This window comes from Cervus canadensis, chromosome 5, assembly GCF_019320065.1.
Source record: "Cervus canadensis isolate Bull #8, Minnesota chromosome 5, ASM1932006v1, whole genome shotgun sequence".
NCBI lineage: Eukaryota > Metazoa > Chordata > Mammalia > Artiodactyla > Cervidae > Cervus > Cervus canadensis.
In genome coordinates this window covers 85,392,649-85,413,775 of record NC_057390.1, presented here as the reverse complement: position 1 = coordinate 85,413,775, position 21,127 = coordinate 85,392,649, and the positions used below count along the sequence as shown (strand labels likewise).

Below are 21,127 nucleotides of genomic sequence, written 5' to 3'. Positions count from 1 at the left end.
TTCTTAAGAAATCTGTATACAGGTCAGGAAGCAACAGTTAGAACTGGACATGGAACAACAGACTGGTTCCAAATAGGAAAAGGAGTACATCAAGGCTGTATATTGTCACCCTGCTTATTTAACTTATATGCAGAGAACATCATGAGAAACGCTGGGCTGGAGGAAGCACAAGCTGGAATCAAGATTGCCGGGAGAAATATCAACAACCTCAGATATGCAGATGACACCACCCTTATGGCAGAAAGTGAAGAAGAACTAAAGAGCCTCTTGATGAAAGTCAAAGAGGAGAGTGAAAAAGTTGGTTTAAAACTCAACATCCAGAAAGTTAAGATTATGCTATCTGGTCCCATCACTTCATGGTAAATAGATGGGGAAACAGTGGAAACAGTAAGAGACTTTATTTTCGGGGGCTGTAAAACCACTGCAGATGGTGACTGCAGCCATGAAATTAAAAGACACTTGCTCCTTGGAAGAAAAGTTATGACCAACCTTGATAGCATATTAAAAAGTAGAGACATTACTTTGCCAACAAATATCCATCTAATCAAAGCTATGGTTTTTCTAGTAGTCATGTATAGATGTGAGAGTTGGACTATAAAGAAAGCTGAGCACTAAAGAATTGATGCTTTTGAACTGTATGGTGTTGGAGAAGACTCTTGAAAGTCCCTTGGACTGCAAGGAGATTCAACCAGTCAGCCTAAAGGAAACGAGGAAACTGGTCCTGAGTATTCATTGGAAGGACTGATGCTGAAGCTGAAACTCCAAAACTTTGGGCACCTTATGCGAAGAACTGACTCATTGGAAAAGACCCTGATGCTGGGATAGATTGAAGGCGGGAAGAGAAGGGGACAACAGAGGATGAGATGGTTGGATGGCATCACCGACTCAAAGGACATGAGTTTGAGTAAATTCCAGGAGTTGGTGATGGACAGGGAAACCTGGCATGCTGCAGTCCATGCAGTCGCAAAGAGTCAGATACGACTGAGTGACTAAGCTGAACTGATAAGTGAGTCACTTTTTTGTACACCTGAAACTAACACAACCTTATAAATTAACCATACTTCAATTTTTTTTTTAAAAAGAAGGATCTTAGAAAAGCATATGATTTTTCTCATCTTTTAAAAATGGTGTAGACAAGCATAAACCTGCAGGAAAAGATAAATGGCTGAATTTCAACATTTGAAACATTTTGCCATGTGAAAATGCATGCTTTAAGAAGAGTCACTAAAGGAAGATTCAGGCATTAATGTCTTTATGTGCCTATGCATTTCGACTGAGATCTGAAAGGGGTCCTGAGGTGATAGAATCTGCTCTCATCGTCCACCAGGCCATCACTCTTCACTGTTTGGCTCTCCTCTCCAGACAAACTCTTGCTGAGCCCTGCAAGCAAAGGGCACTGGGGCAGATGCTTCTACAGTTTATGTCCTCCACTAGTAATGCAGCAGCTGCAGAGGTGGTTATGTCTCTGCCTAGTTCTATCACTACCTGCTGGATCCAAATAGAGATTCAAGAGCAGCATGTCCATCTACATCCAGTCTGAATTATTACTGATTCCAGGAGACGGAGCCGAGCCATGGGGCAGAGAAAAACAGATGTTGGTCCTACTCCTGAGACTTCAGTCTTGGCCCTGTTCCAACTTTCATTTTCACGAAGAAGGAAATCGAAACTTAGCCCTCAGCTAAGCGTTAGTCAAGAAAGGTGTGTCCCTCCTTCCATGTGACAGGTTGCCAGGCATGTATAAAAGCCAGCCTGCGGCTGCAATGCAGCCTCAGGGTACCTGCCAACACAGCTGAGCCTCAGGACGCCTGCCACCATGTGGATGCTGGTACCCATCGTGTTCGCTCTCAAGCTGCTGAGCGCCTTCCTGCAGCCCCTGGGCTCCGTGTGGAGCAGCCTGGGGCCCCTGTTCCTCCAGCTCCAGGCAGCATCTTGGCTGGCAGGGGCTGAGAGGAGCCGGCAGCTCCAGGGCAGGAGGGAAGCAGGGGAGCCTGGCAGGGCAGAGGGAGAGGGAGGCGGCGACCTGCCCACCACCCCCACCAGCGTCAATTACCACTTCACCCGCCAATGCAACTACAAGTGCGGCTTCTGCTTCCACACAGCCAAAACGTCCTTCGTGCTGCCGCTGGAGGAGGCCAAGAGAGGTCTGCTGATGCTGAAAGAAGCAGGTCAGTCCCCAGACCTAGGAAAGCCCCCAGGTGCTCTGCCACTTTGAGAAGGGCGAAGAGGTGGGGGCGGGGGGCAGCCCCAGCCTGAGAGGTCCCCCAGGACCTCAGTCCTTCCCAGGACACAGCGGGGATGCACTCCGGCCAGAGGAGGTCGGGGCGAGCTGTGGATGGGTGCCAAGATCTTCCCAACCTGCAGCGTGGGCTGGCATGGGGAAGCGAAGCATTACAGCTTCTTCTAAGCGAGCAGCGTGGGGAAGGAGGCAGGTTGGGAAGTTGTGCTGCTCTCTGAGTTCATGGACTGAGTTCCCCAGAGACAGCTGATGAGAGCTGCCGACAAAATGTTTGGGTTTGTTGTTTGGGAGTATTCACGTGCTCTTATCATAAATATTTAGAGATGCTGTGTACGATTCAAGTAAGGCAATGCTTTTGCTCTGGAGACTTGCTCACTGAGTGTCACCGCATCAGTAAGAGGCAGGCATCTCAGAGAGAGCCCAGCCGGTCCAGGTCTAAGGTGATCTGTCCTCCTTCTCCTCCTCTCCCGTCCTCCTGTCTTCCCTAGAGCACCTCCTAAGCCAGCAACCTCAGCCATATCACCAGCTTCTTTCTCAACTTGCTTAACTCTGCTGCAGACGTATAACACGCATTTGCCCCGGCTTGCACACATCCTGAACGTCACAGTGACCACATCCCGATAAACAGCAGGCAAATCTGCACAGAGATCAGCAGGGTGCCTATAGCTCCTGCCGCCTTCAGCCCCTGCCCTTCCTGCCCGGGGTAACCACTAGCTCCTATTCTGACACCAGCCTTGCCTGATTTGGCACTTTATGTGCTGAGAACGTGCACCTGACCTTTACTGGATCTGACGTATTTCACTCCCCACATGTCTGCCCGGTCATCCGCAGCTCATCCAGCGCCTGACCCACCTTGCTGCCATTCCCAGTGGCGTCTAGTTCAGCATCTTGGTATTTCTCACCAGGACTGTTGCAGTTCATCTCATTGTCCCCGTGTCCCCACGGAAAGCACGTGATCGTACGGAAATATATGTCAGATGCATAACTCCCCCTACTGAACTTTCTTGCCTGGCTTCCAAGCCCAAACTTGCGAGCACAGGCTTCAAGCACCATGTTGCCATCCTCACCCCATTTTCTGAAGGACCGCAGGCTATGGGCACATCACGTGACACAATTCTCCCCCAACACCTTCCTCGTGGACCCTGATCACACTGTCCCCTCTTTCTGGAATGCCAGTCACCCCAGGCCCTGTTAGTGAACTTTCAAAGTGCCTTAGAATTATTCCTGGTCCTCTTCATGCAAGATACCTTCCCAGGTGGCACTAGTGGTAAAGAACCCTCCTGCCAATTCAGGAAACCCAAGAAGGTGGGGTTTGATCCCTGGGTCAGGAAGATCCCCTGGAGAAGGGAATGGCAGCCCACTCCAGTATTCATGCCTGGAGAATCCCATGGACAGAGGAGCCTGGCAGGACAAAATCCATGCGGTCGTAGAGTCAGACATGACTGAGCAACTAAGCACATAGCACAATGCCCTCCAAATCCACCCAGGAGGCTGCAAATGGCAGAATTTTCATTCTTTTTTATTGCTGAGTAGTATTCCATTTGGTTTATATATACCATATCTTCTTTATCCATTCAACCTCTGATAGACACTTTTTTTTTTTTTTGGTATAGGCCTTTTTTTTTTCACTTATTTTTATTAGTTGGAGGCTAATTACTTTACAATATTGTAGTGGTTTTGTCATACATTGACATGAATCAGCCATGGATTTACATGTATTCCTCATCCCAATCCCCCCTCCCACCTCCCTCTCTATCCAATCCCTCTGGGTCTTCCCAGTGCACCAGGCCCGAGCACTTGCCTCATGCACCCAACCTGGGCTGGTGATCTGTTTCATCCTAGATAATATAAATGTTTCGATGTAAGATATCAATCTTACAAAGTTTCTACAAGGCACAAATAAATGAATGCTCTTGTGTTTTTAATAGAGCATAAACTATTATAGTTATAATTAGTACATATTGTACTAATAGTATGGATGGCATGTCCTATAAGTTAAATTTCTGGTAAATGAAGGAAAATCTATTTTGGTGACTATTTAAATTTAAATTTACTTTTAAATTTAAATTCAGAAAATAAATGTAAATATACATTACATTTAAAATTAAAATTGCTACACTGGATGAAGTAGCTTCCTTCATAGCTCAGTTGGTAAAGAATTTGCCTGCAATGCAGGAAACCCAGGTTTGATTCCTGGGTCAGGAAGATCCCCTGGAGAAGGAAATGGCAACCCACTCCAGTGTTCTTGCTTAGAGAATCCCATGGATGAAGGAGCCTGGCAGGCTACAGTCCATGAGGTCATAAGAGTCAGACATGACTGAAGCAACTAAATCACCACCACTCTGGATGAAGATGCTTCCAAAATATATTATTCACTCCTCTGACTTTTACATAGCAGGTTGAATAGAACGCAGCCATATGAGCATCGTCACAGCTCTTGACCTGAGCTGTGACAGGATGGACTGTGTGTTGCCACCACTGTAAAGGAATGACTCCTTTTCTAAGCTCTTACCTGCATCTCTACATCTTGTTCCTTCAGTCTTCTTGTTCACTCATCCCTCTGACCTGCTCCTCAAACTCATCACGGGCTACACCGCTGGCCAACACACTGTTTCACTTTCCCCAGTTATCTGTCCCTGTTTAATCACACTTTTAGGGAACAATATTTTACTTGGAATAATAATGTTTGTCACACAAGCTGCCTTCTAGCATGTTAGCTTATGAAGAGTGAGATGATATAATTTATCACTCTCCCACTGCAGAAACATTTGAGAGCAAAACAGGGTGCTGGGAAGAACAACTGATGAGATGTGGTCTCCTTAAACCAGGACTGTCCTGGGAAAGCCAGGATGGGTGGCAACCTCACTTTAGAAAAATCAAAGGCTTTGGAGCTTGGACCTGTGTCTTAGCTTTATTTCTCTCTGTTGAGTTCAATTCATTCATTCAGTCGTGTCCGTCTCTTTGCGACCCCATGAACTGCAGCACGCCAGGCCTCCCTGTCCATCACCAACTCCAGGAGTTTACTCAAACTCATGTCCACTGAGTCGGTGATGACATCCAACCATCTCATTCTCTGTCATGCCCTTCTCCTCCCGCATTCTATCTTTCCCAGCATCAGGGTCTTTTCCAATGAGTCAGTTCTTCGTATAAGGTGACCAAAGTATTGGAGTTTCAGCTTCAGCATCAGTCCTTCCGATGAATATACAAGACTGATTCCCTTTAGGATGTACTGGTTGGATCTCCTTGCCGTGCAAGGGACTCTAAAGAGTCTTCTCCAACACCACAGTTCAAAAGCATCAATTCTTTGGCACTCAGCTTTCTTTATAGTCCAAATCTCACATCCGTACATGACTATTGGAAAAACCATAGCCTTGACTAGACCAACCTTTGTTGGCAAAATAACGTCTCTGCTTTTTAATATGCTGTCTATGTTGGTCATAACTTTTCTTCCAAGGAGCAAGCATCTTTTAATTTCATAGCTGCAGTCACCATCTGCAGTGATTTTGGAGCCCCCCAAAAATAAAGTCTCTCACTGTTTCCCTATCTATTTGCCATTTCTCTCCAGTCTCATTCTATTACCTTGAGAAAACACACATTAAAATGATAACATGTTGATGAAGTGCTAAAACAGAAGGAAAATCCATGTGCTGTCTGTCCCAGGTATGGAGAAGATCAACTTCTCAGGTGGGGAGCCGTTCCTCCAGGACCGAGGCGAGTACCTGGGCAGCCTGGTGAAGTTCTGTAAGCAGGAGCTGCAGCTGCCCAGCGTCAGCATCGTCAGCAACGGGAGCCTGATCCGCGAGAGCTGGTTCCAGAAGTACGGTGAGCAGCCCCCACCGCATGTGACTCTAGCCTCTATCACTGCCTGTCACTGTGCTTCCTTCCACCCTGGGCCTCTGGCCTGGCCTGCTGGGGATCTGAAGGGAGAAAAAAGCAAGTATGCTTGTGCTAATCTCTCTTCAGGCTGCACGCTGAGTTTCGGTAGGGCTCTCGTAAACAAGTATGGCAGAGCAGATAGCAGGACCCAGCAGCAGATGCTGTCCGTTATCAAAGTAGCTTTAGTTGAGTCATTAGTGGGGAAGATGAACACTGTGGACAGTTTTGCAAACCCTGACCTTATTGTTTCCTGTTTATGTTCAATTTTTACAGTATTTGTGGAAATGACTCTATTTTAGTAGTCTCCTGTATAAATTGAGGGGTTGGACTAAAACAGTCATTCTCCCCTCTGACTATGTATTTGGCTACTGAGGAACTTTATTTTATTTTATTTATTTTATATTTTATTAGTTGGAGGCTAATTACTTCACAACATTTCAGTGGGTTTTGTCATACATTGATATGAATCAGCCATAGATTTACACGTATTCCCCATCCCGATCCCCCCTCCCACCTCCCTCTCCACCCGATTCCTCTGGGTCTTCCCAATGCACCAGGCCTGAGCACTTGTCTCATGCATCCCACCTGGGCTGGTGATCTGTTTCACCATAGATAATATACATGCTGTTCTTTTGAAACATCCCACCCTCACCTTCTCCCACAGAGTTCAAAAGTCTGTTCTGTATTTCTGTGTCTCTTTTTCTGTTTTGCATATAGGGTTATCGTTACCATCTTTCTAAATTCCATATATATGTGTTAGTATGCTGTAATGTTCTTTATCTTTCTGGCTTACTTCACTCTGTATAATGGGCTCCAGTTTCATGCATCTCATTAGAACTGATTCAAATGAATTCTTTTTAATGGCTGAGTAATATTCCATGGTGTATATGTACCAGAGCTTCCTTATCCATTCATCTGCTGATGGGCATCTAGGTTGCTTCCATGTCCTGGCTATATAAACAGTGCTGCGATGAACATTGGGGTGCACGTGTCTCTTTCAGATCTGGTTTCCTCAGTGTGTATGCCCAGAACTTTAAATAAGACACCTCTGCTGGGACTGGCCTCCAGACTATTTATTTCAGAGCCTTGTGGTGTGTGGACATTCCAACTTGGGGTGCTCCAAAGGGATTCCACTCTGCAATCAGGGTTACAAACCCCTGGTCCTAAGACTGTTGATATTTTGTCACTAAGTCATGTCCTACTCTTTTGTGACCTCATGGATAGTAACCTGCCAGGCTCCTCTGTCCATGGGATTCTCCAGGCAAAAATACTGGAGTGGGTTGCCATTTCCTTCTCCAGGGGCTCTTCCTGACTCAGGGATCAAACCTGTGTCTCCTGCATTGGCAGGTGGATTCTTTACCACTCAGCCACCAGAGAAGCCTAAGACTGTGGAGGTCCCTCAATGCTAATTTTTACATAGATATTAATATTCTTGGAGAAGGAAATGGCAACTGACTCCAGTATCCTTGCCTGGAAAATCTTGTGGGCACAGGAGCCTGGTGGGCTGCAGTCCATGGGGTTGCAAAGAGTCAGGCATGACTGAGCGACTAACACTTACACTTATTAATATTCTTAGAGCAGTACCTGGAATTTAGGAAGCATTTGAAAAACGTTAGCTATCATTACATTTTATTTTATTTATTTTGTTTCTTTATTTAGTCTATTCTTTTTATTTTGTTTTTGAACAGTTTTTTAAAATTAATTCTTATTGGAGTATAGCTTCTTTACCATATTGTGTTAGTTTCTGCTGCACGGCAGAGTGAATCAGCTGTTTGTTTACATGCATCCCCTCTTTTGGATTTCTGTCCCACTTAGGTCAGCACAGCCCTACTATCATTTTAGTAAACAGTTCTGATTTGGCTCTTCCGGTAAAATGCTCTGTGCTTGCTTTCTGTGAGATGTTTGAGTCCTGAAATCATTCAAAGGGTAGTTGCATGTACGATGTGTTGAGGATGTTCACGGGGATCTCTGATGAAACCCTCTTTCCTAGACGATGAAGAAACATGGACATGGGGGAGGGGAGGGCAGGGTGTGGGGGAGGGTTGTACTTCCCATCTGGGAAAGGTTAACAGCAGGAGCATAGGGCCACGAGTCAGCAACAAAACACCATGAAGGGAGTCACTCAGTCAAAGGTGAGCGTCAGAAATTCAAAAGTAAGCTTTGGGGACTGGATTTAGAGAGATAGGCAGGGTTGGGGAGCCCTGTGAGCACAGGAGACTGAGTTGGGTTTGCTGGCTGTGTCCTGGGCAGTGTGTTCCCTCCAAGACGTGTGGTGTGCGGAGTAAGGACCACCAGCAGTGTTGCACTTAGGGCAAAAGCTCAGAGGCTGGTCTGGAGAGGCAGTGCAAAGCAGCGAATTTGGAAGTGCATAAGAAAAAGGATGACTCTGAAGGTCCAATACTTTGACCACCTGATGCAAAGAGTCGACTCATTGGAAAAGACCCTGATGCTGGGAAAGACTGAAGGCAGGAGGAGAAGTGGGGGGCAGAAGATGAGATGGTTAGATAGCATCACTAACTCAGTGGACATGAATTTGACCAAACTCCTGGAGTTAGTGGCGGACAGGAGAGCCTGGCATGCTGCAGTCCATGGGGTCACAAAGAGTCAGACATGACTTAGTGACTGAAAAACAGCAAAGAAAAAAGATCACTGGGGTAGGGAGACAACAAGAAAGTGCAAGGACTATTCATAGCAGACACTTTGACAGCCAATTGTGAAAAGCCAGATTTTTATCCTGTATCAGAGATCAGGGTCGGTGTTGCCATATGCTCAAATTATTAAAGATACGTCCTAAATCTACACTCTGTTTTTTACACCTTTTATTTTGTGTTAGAGTATGTGCCATGTGTTCAGTCGCTCAGGCGTGTCAGACTCTTTGCAACCCCATGGACTATATAGCCGGTCAAGCTCCTCTGTCCATGGAATTTCCCAGGCAAGAATACTGGAGTGGGTTGCCATTTCCTCTTCCAATTTAGTTATACATAAATCTATTCTTTCTCAAATTCTTTTTCCCATCTAGCTTATTATAGAGTATTGAGCAGAGTTCCCTGTGCTACCTAGTAGGTCCTTGGTGGTTGTCTGTTTTAAACATAGCAGGGTGTCTAGGTCAGTCCCAAGTGCTTTCTCTTTGTCAGTCACAGACCTGAGGCTGTCACTGCCCTGCTCCCTCCTGGTGATCATGCATTCATTCTCTAAGTCTGTGAGTCTGTTTCCATTTTGTAAAAAAGTTCATGTGTATCATTTTTTAAGATTCTGCTGCCTTATCATTCCATATTTCTCTTTCTCTGCCTGATTTCACTCAGTATGACAATTTCTTGGTCCATCCATGTTGCTGCGGTGGCATTATTTCATTCTTTTTAATGACTATGTTAAATTTCCCAAATAAAGTATTTAAAAACAGCGTGAAATATTTTTGTTACCAAGTCCAAGCTTGCTCGGCTCGCCACACAACAGGCCTTAAATTGGGAGAGGAGGTGTTGAGACAAGGAATAAGGACTTGACTCCAAAAGCTGGCAGAAGGATCAGATGGCAGACTGTCTCAAAATAACCTTCTCGCTGGGGTCTGGATGAGATGAGAAATAAAGTAAAAAGACCCCAGCTTTTGCAATTGTTCCTGCAATGGCCCTCAGGGAAGGGATGTGTATATTTCTTTTCTCTTGCAGGCAGACAGGGTCAGGGTGTTTCCCTGAACAAAGGCATTTTGCTTTAACATTCAGGCAGAGGGGCAGGGTTCTCCCGGGCTGGCCATTGTGTATGGACAGTATTCTTTTAGTGAACAATAGCAAAGGGAAGCAAAGGTTAAAGTAAAAGACACAGAGCTGACATGTAGTCAGATTCAGCTCTTGTAACATTTTTAAATGTCTGGAGGAACAAACAAAGTGTTTTTGCCAACTTCTGTGGTCCATAACGCTCCAGTTCTCCACCTTTGGCTTGAAAGCCTATGCTGTTTTTTATATGATTTTGTTTCTTTATTTTTGACTGTGCTGACGTCCCTGCTGTGTGGGCTTTTCTCTAGCTTTGGGCACCAGAGGCTACTCTTTCTTGTAGTGCACAGGCTTCTCATCACTGTGGCTTCTCGTGCTGCGAAGCACAGGCTCAGGGGCGCGTGGGCTTCTGTTGCTGTGGCTCCCGGGCTTGGAGCCCAAGCTCAGTAGTGGTACTCGGGCTTGGTTGCTCTGAGGCGTGTGGGCATCTTCCTAGATCAGGGAGTGAGCCTGTGTCTCCTGCGTTGGCAGGCAGATTCTTTCCCAGTGAGTCACCAGGGAAGCCCCAAATCCTATGCTTTCATCTTTGGATGGAAAAGCTTAACATAAGTTCTCATCCTTGGATGGAAAAGCCTAACAGTGATCGTTTTCCTTCAGGTGAATATTTGGACATTCTCGCCATCTCCTGTGACAGCTTTGATGAGCAGGTCAATGTCCTTATCGGCCGTGGTCAAGGAAAGAAGAACCACGTGGAAAATCTCCAGAAACTGAGGACATGGTGTAAGGAATACAGAGTGGCCTTCAAGATAAACTCAGTCATCAATCGATTCAATGTGGACGAGGATATGAAGGAACAGATAAATGCACTGAACCCTGTCCGCTGGAAGGTACAAACCGCATTGCTTTTGTGATTGTAATGAAGTGAACATTCAGGAGAGATTTGCTGCAGGGACACCAAAAATGATAAGGCTACAGAGAACTCTGGACTCAGAGAGCCAGCTGGGCTTGGTCCTTCTTTCTGCTAGACTTAGAATCAGCTTCTGGGGACTCATCCCATACGCACTGTCCTGAAACAGATTAGCAGGAGGACTTGTGTGAATATGTCTTTTTTGGGGGGGGGGTAAAGATTTATTTATTTTTGACTGTGCTGGGTCTTCACTGTCATGTGAACGTTTTTGTAATTGCAGCGATGAGGGGCTACTCTCTAGGTGCAGTTCGTGAGTTTCTCATTATGGTGGCTTCTCTCGCTTCAGAGCACAGGCTTTAGACTTCAGTAGTCAGCAGCATGTGGACTCGCTCTGTAGTTGTGGTGAATGGGCTTAGCAGCCCTTGAGGCATGTGGGATCTTCCTGGTTCAGGGATCGAACTCATGTCCCTTGCATTGCAAGGAGGTTTCTTAACCACTGGACCACCAAGGGAGCCCCTGAATATGTGTTCTTAACAATCTGCCCTGGCCATTGTCATGTGGGAATCCATGAAAGTCTGTGGCTGGTCCCTAGACTAATGAAACTGAAGATAGGATGTAGAATTCAATTCTAGCAAGGAAAAGAGAGGAAGAAAACTCATGTAATATGAAGCTATGTCTGCTGGGATAAAGTGGGAAGGCGAAATGGGAAAGGTTTAATTCTGCCAAAAAGCTAGGAAGACTTCATGTAGGAGGCAGTATTTGACTCCTTCTCTAGCAGATGAGTCTTCCTTGACTCAGATGGGAAAAAATCCACCTGCAGTGCAGGCGACCTGGGTTTAATCCCTAGGTCTGGAAGATCCTCTGGAGAAGGAATGACAACCCACTCCAGTATTCTTGCCTGGAGAATCTCATGGACAGAGGAGCCTGGCAGGCTATGGTCCATGGGGTCGTGAAGAGTTGGACATGATTGAAGCAACTTAGAAGGCATGCATGCACATAATGGCTTGAAACCTAAAGGGAGAGCCCCAAAATTAAACTGTTAAATACTTTAGGAAGCCTATTTCACCTGGTATATTTCATCTTTTAAATCTAAAATGTAGTAAGAAAGCAATATGCATTTTTACATAAAGGTTTAAAAGCTACTTTTAAAAATATCACAGTATAAATACTAACAATAAAATTCTGATCTAAAAAGTTGAAAATTTATAGGCAGACATATTGTAAATGGCTTTCCAGGTAGTACTAGTGATAAAGAATCTGCCTGCCAATGCAGGAGATTCAGGCGACGTGGGTTCGATTCCCGGGTCAGGAAGATCCCCTGTTAAGAGGGCATGACAACCCACTCCAGTATTCTTACCTGGAGAAACCCATGGACAGAGGAGCTTGGTGGGCTACAGTCCATAGGGTTGCAAAGAGTTGGACACAGCTGAGTGACTGAGCACACATATTATAAACCTGACTATTTTGTATCAAAGAACTACAACATAGATATATACATAAAAATCACTTCTATTCCTCAACCAAAACTGTTCATCTCAATAGGTGTAACTAGCTAATGTTCCAAACCCAAAGGCTAGAGATGCCCCCAAAAGTAATAGTAAAGGAGTTCCTCTCCTCCACTTTTGAATTCCAATTCTGTTCATCTCATGAAGATTATTTTTCAGAACACTAGAGATTTCTAGATATATAAAATATTCCTATAAATTTACATTGATTTCAGCTGAAGTTTCTAATTTTGTAAAAGATGCCCAATTACCCAATGTTGATCCCCTGGAGAAGGAAGTGGCAACCCACTCCAGTATTCTTGCCTGGAAAATTCCATGGACAGAGGAGCCTGGCGGGCTACGGTCCACAGGGTCGCAAAGAGTTGGACACAACTGAGTGACTAATACTTTCACTTTCTGTGCTCAGGAGGGATGAAGCTTGGTTCAGAGGGAAATGCAATTTGGGACAGAAAGCAGTGGAAAGCTCTTTAGGAGGCCAACACTGCCCTTGTGTTTCAGGTCTTCCAGTGTCTCATAATTGAGGGTGAGAATTCTGGACAAGATGCTCTGAGAGAAGCGGAACGGTTCGTGATCAGCGATGAGGAGTTTGAAGCTTTCTTAGATCGCCACAAGGACGTGTCCTGCCTGGTGCCCGAGTCTAACCAGAAGGTTAGAAAGTGAACTTTCTAAGTGTATTAAAGTGTATTAATAGAAAGTGAACGTCATTTTGTTTCCCATCACACAGGTAGCTCCAAAGAGAAAAGTGTCTCCACCAAGGGCTGCCCATGTTGGGATGTGGGAGGATTTCGTGGAGAGAGGGGAGGAGTCTAAGGGTAGATATAGAAGCTGTACTAAATCTTTAGGTTTCCAGTGAGAACAGTGGGTATGTCTTGTTAGCACAAATGCATATGTCCTGTAGATTAAACCGTGTCAACCAAAGCCCGTCTACACTGCAGAGCTTCCACAGAGTAAATAATCAGAGTGTTCTCTGAAGCCAAAGGAAAAAAAGAACTTCTTGTTCAAAGCTATGTTCCTGCAGTGTTAAGGAGAGGAGTGAAAAAAAAAAAATTGAAGGTAGTCTGATACTCAACATACAGAGAACAGGTAAACTCATGTTGTCAGTATGGAATGTTATACTGACTAAATAGCATAGTTCAAAGAACATTAGGAAACCAGGATAAATTTGCATGATATGATATTGGGTGCAAATAAAGAACAACAGGCAAAATCCATTCGACCTTTAACCCTAGTGTGCACGGATGTGTATGTACGCATCCCACAGTCGTCTTGGGGTAATGGATTATCAGTCATTTTTGTTTACCTTAATAACTCTTTGGACTTTAAATTTTTCTAAAATAGGTAGTTTTGTTATTTTTCAACTATTTAAAAATCAAAAGCTTTCCCCATCTTCCCCCAAAGAATAAACATGCAGCAAAATCTCTCGTCACATGCTTATATCATATTGGAAATTCCAGAACAAGGACTTGTTCCTTATGCTTTAGACTCCTAAGTCATGTTGACCAGAGCATGAATAATAAAATACCCAGATGGGGTCAGAGCAGCTTTCAAAAATAGGACAGAGAACAGAGGAGAATACTCATATGTCCACACTGCTGTATTTGGCTTTTGAAAAGTTGTCTTAATTATGCAGTTAATGTGTGATCAAAGAAAATATGTTATAATAAGCATTACTATTAATAGTTGGTGAGTACTTCACAGAGGGGCCATAAGCCAGAAATCACTCCCCCATTTCAGAAACACAGGGGCCTGAGTCATAGGATTAACTAACCTCACCATGTCAGAGGCAGGATTAACTGACCTCACCTACATCAGAGAAAGGGTTAACTGACTTCACCCACGTCAGAGGTAAAGTTAGCTGACCTCAGCTGTGTGAGAGGCAAGGTTAGGCTGACTTCACCTATGTCAGAGGTAAAGTGAGGTGAACTAAAGTTGCCGTAGAGACCAAATGGCCTACAAGACTGAAAAATATTTACAATCTGGCCTTTATACAAACACATGTGCAGACCCCAACCTCTGTGGGTACATATGGAGGGTACAACTTCCTATAGAAGTACAGATACACCCTCCACATACCTCTGAAAGGTGTCATTAGTTACAAGGAATATAAGCAATGTTCAAGTCCTCAGTAAGCTCCCAGGTATTAGCATTAAAGGGCTTCCCAGGTGGCGCTGGTGGTAAAGAACCCGCCTGCCAATCCAGGAGACATAAGAGACACAGGTTCAATCCCTGGGTTGGGAAGATCCCCCGGAGAAAGAACTGGCAACCCATTCCAATATTCATGCCCGGAGAATCCCATAGACAGAGGAGCCTGGAGGACCACAGTCCATGGGGTGGCAAAGAGTCGGACATGACTGAAGCAACTTAGTAGACAGGCAGTAGCATTAAAGAGATTCTGCTTTATTCACTGAAAAGGGGGTCCATTCGAGGCAGGTCACACACACAGGGAACATTGAACAGTGCAGGACGGGGCACCCCAAGATCTGGAGGGCATGGAGAGTTAGCCTGGGGGCTTCCTTGTCAGAGGTGCTTTCAGAGAGCCCTGTGACCCTTCCAGCAGGATGCAGAGGCCAGCTTGCTGGAATCTGTTGGAATCTGAATGGACACAGACAGATTGCCAGGTGGAGGGCATTCTGGGTGGGGCGGGGCCCTCACAGGTGGCTTACCTTGTGGAGATGAATCCAAAGACACTCAGGAGATTTGAGGAATAGTGACTCCAGAGATAAGGTGAAACAAACACACGGACGTTGTAAGGCAGACAGCTGAGCGTACGTACTAAAAAATATGCCTGAAACTAAATTTGTCTGTAATTTCTCCTTTGCAGATGAGAGATTCCTACCTTATTCTGGATGAATATGTGAGTATTTCTAGAGCATCATAAAATGATCCCTTAAAAATTAGCTAAGCAGCAAGGCCAGTGTTGAGTTACAGTCAGCATAACCGTTTAATCCATATTCGTTCTTTTTAGCCAGCATTTCCTAGTTTTACTGTCACTAATTAGCATCAATATTATGGAGCCCTGGCTTCATTCACTGTGTCCATCTTGGAGCTAAGGTGTTGGGCAGGTATTGGCTTGAACCCAGTCCCGGTGTTTGCACGACCACCCTCACCCCCGCCCCCACCGCCCCTTACATGGCGTCTTCCCTGTGGCTATGAATCCACGGAGGTTGTGTGGAGCTGACATCACACAAAGCAGACCCCTCTGTTATGCCATCTTTGGCTGGCTTCTCTGGTCATGGGGCACCAAGTGTTCTTTGCAGGAAGGACATGTCACAAGTCACATTATTGCCTTTAATTCCCCAGATGCCTGCCGGCTTATCTCTAACAGATAGCTGTCAGCTTTGGGGTGAAGAGGTTGCAGAATCCCCTAAAGCCACTGATACATTCCTATGCCACTGCCTTCCGAGGGAAAAGATAACCCGGCATTCTCAAAACTGAAAAATCACTTCTCCCTTTCCCTCTCTGTCTCTTCTGTGTTTGTCCCAATTCAGAAATGTTTGCAAGTATTTCTAACACAGGACAAATACTTCCATTCAAAGACCTGTTTTTAAGAAATGATTTCCAAGAACAGTGGCTTTTCCATATTTAAGTTGGATTTGGTGTTTCAAGAAATGCTTACTGTGACTTTTGACACTTTATTATTTTCAAGTTAATCAGTGACGCTTCATAGTCATTCACTTTTTTGCCAATATGAGCTTTCTTTACAGAGCAGAGGGGTAAGGTAACACAAGTGCCCAGTTTATGGGTTCAAGTTAGAGAGGAAAAGTCAAACGGAATTTATTTTTGGAATATCCTTACTACCTGGGGATTTTGACCAACGCTCCTTAAAAATTCTCTGGTATCTGCATAGTTGGAATAAACAGAGTGGGAACAAAATTTACTTTTGGCAATTTAAGAGCATTTTGATTTGGTAAGAATTACTAAAAAATGCTCTGTGCCATGGTAGGTCATAGGGTATGAAGATCTGGTTCCTTGCTCCAAGATGCTTAATTTAGGATAAAAACCAAGACTCTCGGACTTCCCTTGTGGCTCAGTAGTAAAGAACCCGACTGCCAATGCAGGAGATGTGCGTTCAATCCCTGATCCAGGAAGATCTCCTGGAGGAGGAAATGGCAACCCACTCCAGTGTTCCTGCCTGGGAAATCCCATGGACAGAGGAGCTTGGCGGGCTACAGTCCATGGGGGTAGCAAAGAGTCAGACAGGCTGAGTGAGTGAACACCACCACCAAGGCCCTCAATAGGGCACGTGACACTTCTTGATGTGGGACCTGCCTGGCTCTGTAGTGCCTCTTCATACAACTTTCTCTCCCTTTCTTAAAAGAACATTTTATTACTCTTTACACTTATTTGTGCACACACAGTTTTCACACCAGCAATATCATTTACCTGAAATTTCCCAAACTCACTGTATTGTTTCTGGGCATTAACAATACTACTCTCTCCGGCTTACAATTTCAAAACACAACTCAGATGTCAGCATCTTTTGGAAGCCTTTCCGGATAACCCCACTCTCCAATGGAGGGATACGTACATGTATACAATTCTGGTTATCCTGCACTTACCTGGCCTAACGTGTTCAGGTGGGTGATGGGAGCTGGTTGAGAGCAGAGATGCTGTCCAATGGGCTCATTGTCCCCAGGGGAGCATCTCGCTTATAGGTCTCCACAAACATTTGTTGGAATGATTGGAATAACCAGAATCATTTTGAGTTGATCTCCCTAGTTGAGTTTTATAGGAAAATTATATGGAAATATTCTAACTTTGGTCTTAAATTTCCTAGATGCGCTTCCTGAACTGTAGAAATGGGCGGAAGGATCCTTCCAAGTCCATCTTGGATGTGGGTGTAGAAGAAGCTATAAAATTCAGTGGCTTTGACGAGAAGATGTTTCTAAAGCGAGGAGGGAAATACGTATGGAGCAAGGCAGACCTGAAGTTAGACTGGTGAAGTTGGACTGGTGAAGCTGGAAGCTGAACCACCCTCTGCCCACCTGTGGGGACCACCTTGGGACTCAGTACGTGGCTGCCCCCTTCTGATGGGCACTTCTCAGGGGCCCCAAATCCTATTTTCAGTTGCACGTGGAATCTGGTTGTCTGTGGTAACTGAACACATACAAATAACTTAGGTAATTGAAATCTGTAGCTCATACAAGACAACTAACCTTAGTTAATTAGCTTACTTTGCATTTAATGTTTGAGTGTGACTCCTGTGTTTCCTAGTCCTTTCAGTTGATAGTTATTTTCCCATCTGGAAAAATTAGGAAGTCTCTCCACCTGTGGGGAGGCTTTTTACTTCTCAGCCTTTATATCATTGCAACCTTGGATATTTAACTAGAAGTTGAGAAATAGTCCATACATATTTCAAAAAATAAGAAATGCTCATCTTATCAGGCTTTGGTGAGACCCAGAAAGAGACAATCTGTAGCCCACACTGACTATTCCAGGAATGTGAGCCATCTCCCCTTTGTTCTCCAAGATTCTTAACAAAACTGAGGTATGCTCTACGTTTCGTGATGGAGTTGACACAGGGTCAGGGCTTGGGTTGCCGTGTGGATCTTCTGAGCCTGCAGGCAACGACACTGTTGATTTGCTTGGTTGTCTGCACATCACTGGAAAGCGACCGTTTCCTGGATTGGCATGATCCCGTTGGCAAAGGCACCAGGTGACCGTGGAGCAGGGGACTGAGACTGGACCTGGCTTTCCTGTGAATAAAGCTGCAGCACAAAGCTACTATTTCCCATTTAACTCTGAACCATTTGAAATAAGAATGTAATCTAGGGCAACGTGAGAAAGTTCCAGAGCCTTCTCTTGGTGCTAAGAAAGAGCTCGAGGGAAAATGTCACTTGAATTGGGTCAAGGAGCAAAACCCTCTTCTCGTGGAAATATCATGTGAACTTTATTCATGTAACCTCTTCACTATCCCATTGCCTGGGAAGTAATAATTTCCTATCATTGCTCTAAAAAAAGCAAAATCACGGACAATTTTTTGCTCGAACTCTTTAATTAATAATCCAGCTGCCTTTTTGGCCACTAGATGGCATCTAAATGTTGCCTGATTCTGTTAAGCCCCCATGTAGAAATTCTACTTCAGAATCTTTTTTTCAAGACTTGCTGATTTTGAAAGTTTGGTTTAAGTGATTGTTTTTTTTCCTCAAAAAAGATATCACTACTTCAAATGTTAAGTCACTGTGATTCAAATGAAATATGAAGTGAATTTTTCTCAACCTGAGGGAAACTACATTTCTCTTTCCCCAAAGAGAAAGAATATAAAGTAAAACATTACACTTGAGAAAAATGAAAAAAATATGTATATAAACAGAAAAACAATAAAATTAAAAATACAAAAAATAAAACAAAAAATAAAAAAAAACAGAAAAATGAAAAATAAGCTATTTTAAATACATTTCCCAGCTGTTTTTACACCACCACCCACTTCCTTATGCACTGACAGAATTTTCAAAGTCCTAATGTTTAAAATATTCAAGTGTTCATTTTTCTTTAGCTGGAGAAGTAGCATTAGAGTAAATTTCAAGCTTAGATTATGTAACATTTTGCTTTATATTTTCAGTTTTTAAGTATTTATGTCCATTTTGTGAGACATATTTCTTTTTATTAGGAAAATAAAGTGTAATTTCAGTGAGGTATCTCCATTTAAGTCTTAAAGGCAAGTATTTTTGTGGTGCTTTCAATTACTGCTTGGTTAGGTTGTGACAATAGGAATGGAATTTTGTCTTAGGAAACCTGGAAAGACTGGACATTAATAACAGCATGCTGGTGTACAAAGTATGAACCTGAAACATCTGATATGTTGGCTCCTCTTCTATGACAATTTGGTGTTTGGAGTCTAGTTCCTCGATCAAGAAAGAGAATCATGATATAAAACAGGTGGACAATTCTCCATGAGGTTCTATCAGAAAGTAATTCATTGCACAGGCATCTCTCTTGTTGAAAGGACTATTTCACTCCTCATGATTAGATGAAGGCTACCCACACCATAAGCTTTTAAGACTTTGTCCTGAGTGTGTTTCGGACATCTTAGTTTTAGGGAAATATATGTATATATGTTTATTTTTTCTCTGTGTGGGATGCTCTTGTCTGCTGGTCTGTTGTTTTGTAAGATATTGTAAATAAAGTAATTTTCGTATACTACCTTCATTCTCAGTGGGTCAATGTAATGAAGTCTCTCCTTGGTGTGTGTTTAAAATAATTGCAGGCTTTTACAAACCACCATTGCTAAAGGCAAGTGCACTGTAAAAATCAACAAAGTTACCAATAATTAATGAGCACATTTCAGACAGCCCCACTGGCAACAAGATGGAGCAGAGAAGAGCCACTGGGGAAAGTACTCCTCCTGTTTTAAGTGAAAGCCAGCATCTCGGGGGCCTGGTGTCCTGAACTTGATCCCTTTGGAAGGAATGAATTCCTCAGACGGGCAGCAGGAATAGCAGCAGCCCAGGCTACACATGGTCGCAGAGCCACTGTTCTGAATATGACAGGGTCCACAGTCTGCAGAGTGGGCGCCTGGCACCCAGAGTCCCAGGTGGCGTGGAGCCACTTGGAGGACCTGGTTCTGAGTTGCCCACTCGGTCCCCGCCCCTCAGATGCCTCAGGCCAGGCCTGCCTCTGTTCCTCCCCCAGCCTGACTCCCCCCTCCCATGTCTTCCCAACTCTTGAAGTCGAGAGTTCTACACCCCCAGCTCCAACGCCCACCTCACACCTTCCAGACTTGGACTGGCCCTTCTTGGACATGGGGCATTTTCTCAGACATGTCCTTGCATTTAATCTTCAGTTGTAAGTACTCACTTCTTGAGCTTCCCTGGTGGCTGAGATGGTAAAGGCGTCTTCTTGCAATGTGGGAGACCCGGGTTCGATCCCTGGGTGGGGAAGATCCCCTGAAGAAGGAAATGGCAACCCACTCCAGTACTCTTGCCTGGAAAATTCCATGGACGGAGGAGCCTCATAGGCTACAGTCCATGGGGTCACAAAGACTCCGACACAACTGAGCGACTTCACTTTCACTTTACTCACTTCTTCAGGAAGGATATGGCCTCATTATCTTTGCCCACCCTGGACTTGTCAGGCCAACCCTGGGCTCCAGCCCCCAGGACAGGGATCAGATCCAGGGGCTTGAGGACAGTGAAGGAGACTCAAGAGGCAGCCCAAGTCGTCCAGCCTTGTGGCCGGGACATGGACAGCCATGTCTGGGGGCACAACCCAGCGTCAAGTCTCTGCCGGCGTCTGCTGTTCCAGTCAGTGGCAAAGAATGAGAAATTCCACAGAAAGCCCACATAGCAAGTTCAACTCAGATGCCATTGAGTTGGGTTTGAAAGATGAGAAAGGCTTTTTAACCACATGTTCCCCCCATGATTCTAAGACAAATAAGCATTTGGAGAATATTTGAGAAACAGAATACAGCAAAATGAAGAAAATAAAAATTACCCATAATTACAGTGGCCCAGAGGCAACTGCTAGTTCATTTCATGCGTATTTCCAGTAATGCATATTTTTTAATAGAATTGAGTTCTTACTCAATTTTATTTTCCACATAGCTTCTGAAGGATTTTAAAACCAACGAGCATTCTTATACTTTAATGAGAACAGCCAGTTCTTAACAATTCACACGAAAAGATGAGAAGAGATTCAATGGTATCCTAAAAACCGCAGTTAATTTGAAGAAAAAGAAAAAAAAAAAAAACACCAGATTTGGGTTTTGAATTGTTTACAAATTTGATTAGGAATGTGAGTGCAACTCGTGTTCTGGGAATTCACTTTATCTAGAAAATACATATATAATAATAAAAACAAAACTTCTCTGAGCAAACTCATTCCTGGAGGATCTGGGGAAATGCCCGAAAGTGATTTATTATTTTAACTTGGGCCATCTCGGCTTGCCCTTGTCTGATTC

At 44.3% G+C, this 21,127-nt stretch overlaps 1 protein-coding gene across 1 annotated transcript; it reads left to right on the top strand.

Moving 5' to 3' along the window:
* The first annotated feature begins 1,677 nt into the window (after window positions 1-1,677).
* On the top strand, window positions 1,678-19,369 carry RSAD2 (radical S-adenosyl methionine domain containing 2). The gene is made up of 6 exons (XM_043469432.1): window positions 1,678-2,165; window positions 5,897-6,058; window positions 10,474-10,703; window positions 12,727-12,876; window positions 15,050-15,082; window positions 17,006-19,369. The coding sequence occupies exons 1-6, from the start codon at window positions 1,814-1,816 to the stop codon at window positions 17,168-17,170; spliced, it is 1,092 nt and encodes a 363-aa protein (XP_043325367.1). The 5' UTR covers window positions 1,678-1,813; the 3' UTR covers window positions 17,171-19,369.
* The last annotated feature ends 1,758 nt before the right edge of the window (window positions 19,370-21,127 follow it).

Coding starts and splice junctions, on each gene's coding strand:
- RSAD2 (XM_043469432.1), top strand. CDS start 1,814: ATGTGGATGCTGGTACCCATCGTGTTCGCTCTCAAGCTGCTGAGCGCC. Junction 10,704..12,726: donor TGAACCCTGTCCGCTGGAAG/GTACAAACCGCA, acceptor CTTGTGTTTCAG/GTCTTCCAGTGTCTCATAAT. Junction 15,083..17,005: donor ACCTTATTCTGGATGAATAT/GTGAGTATTTCT, acceptor TAAATTTCCTAG/ATGCGCTTCCTGAACTGTAG.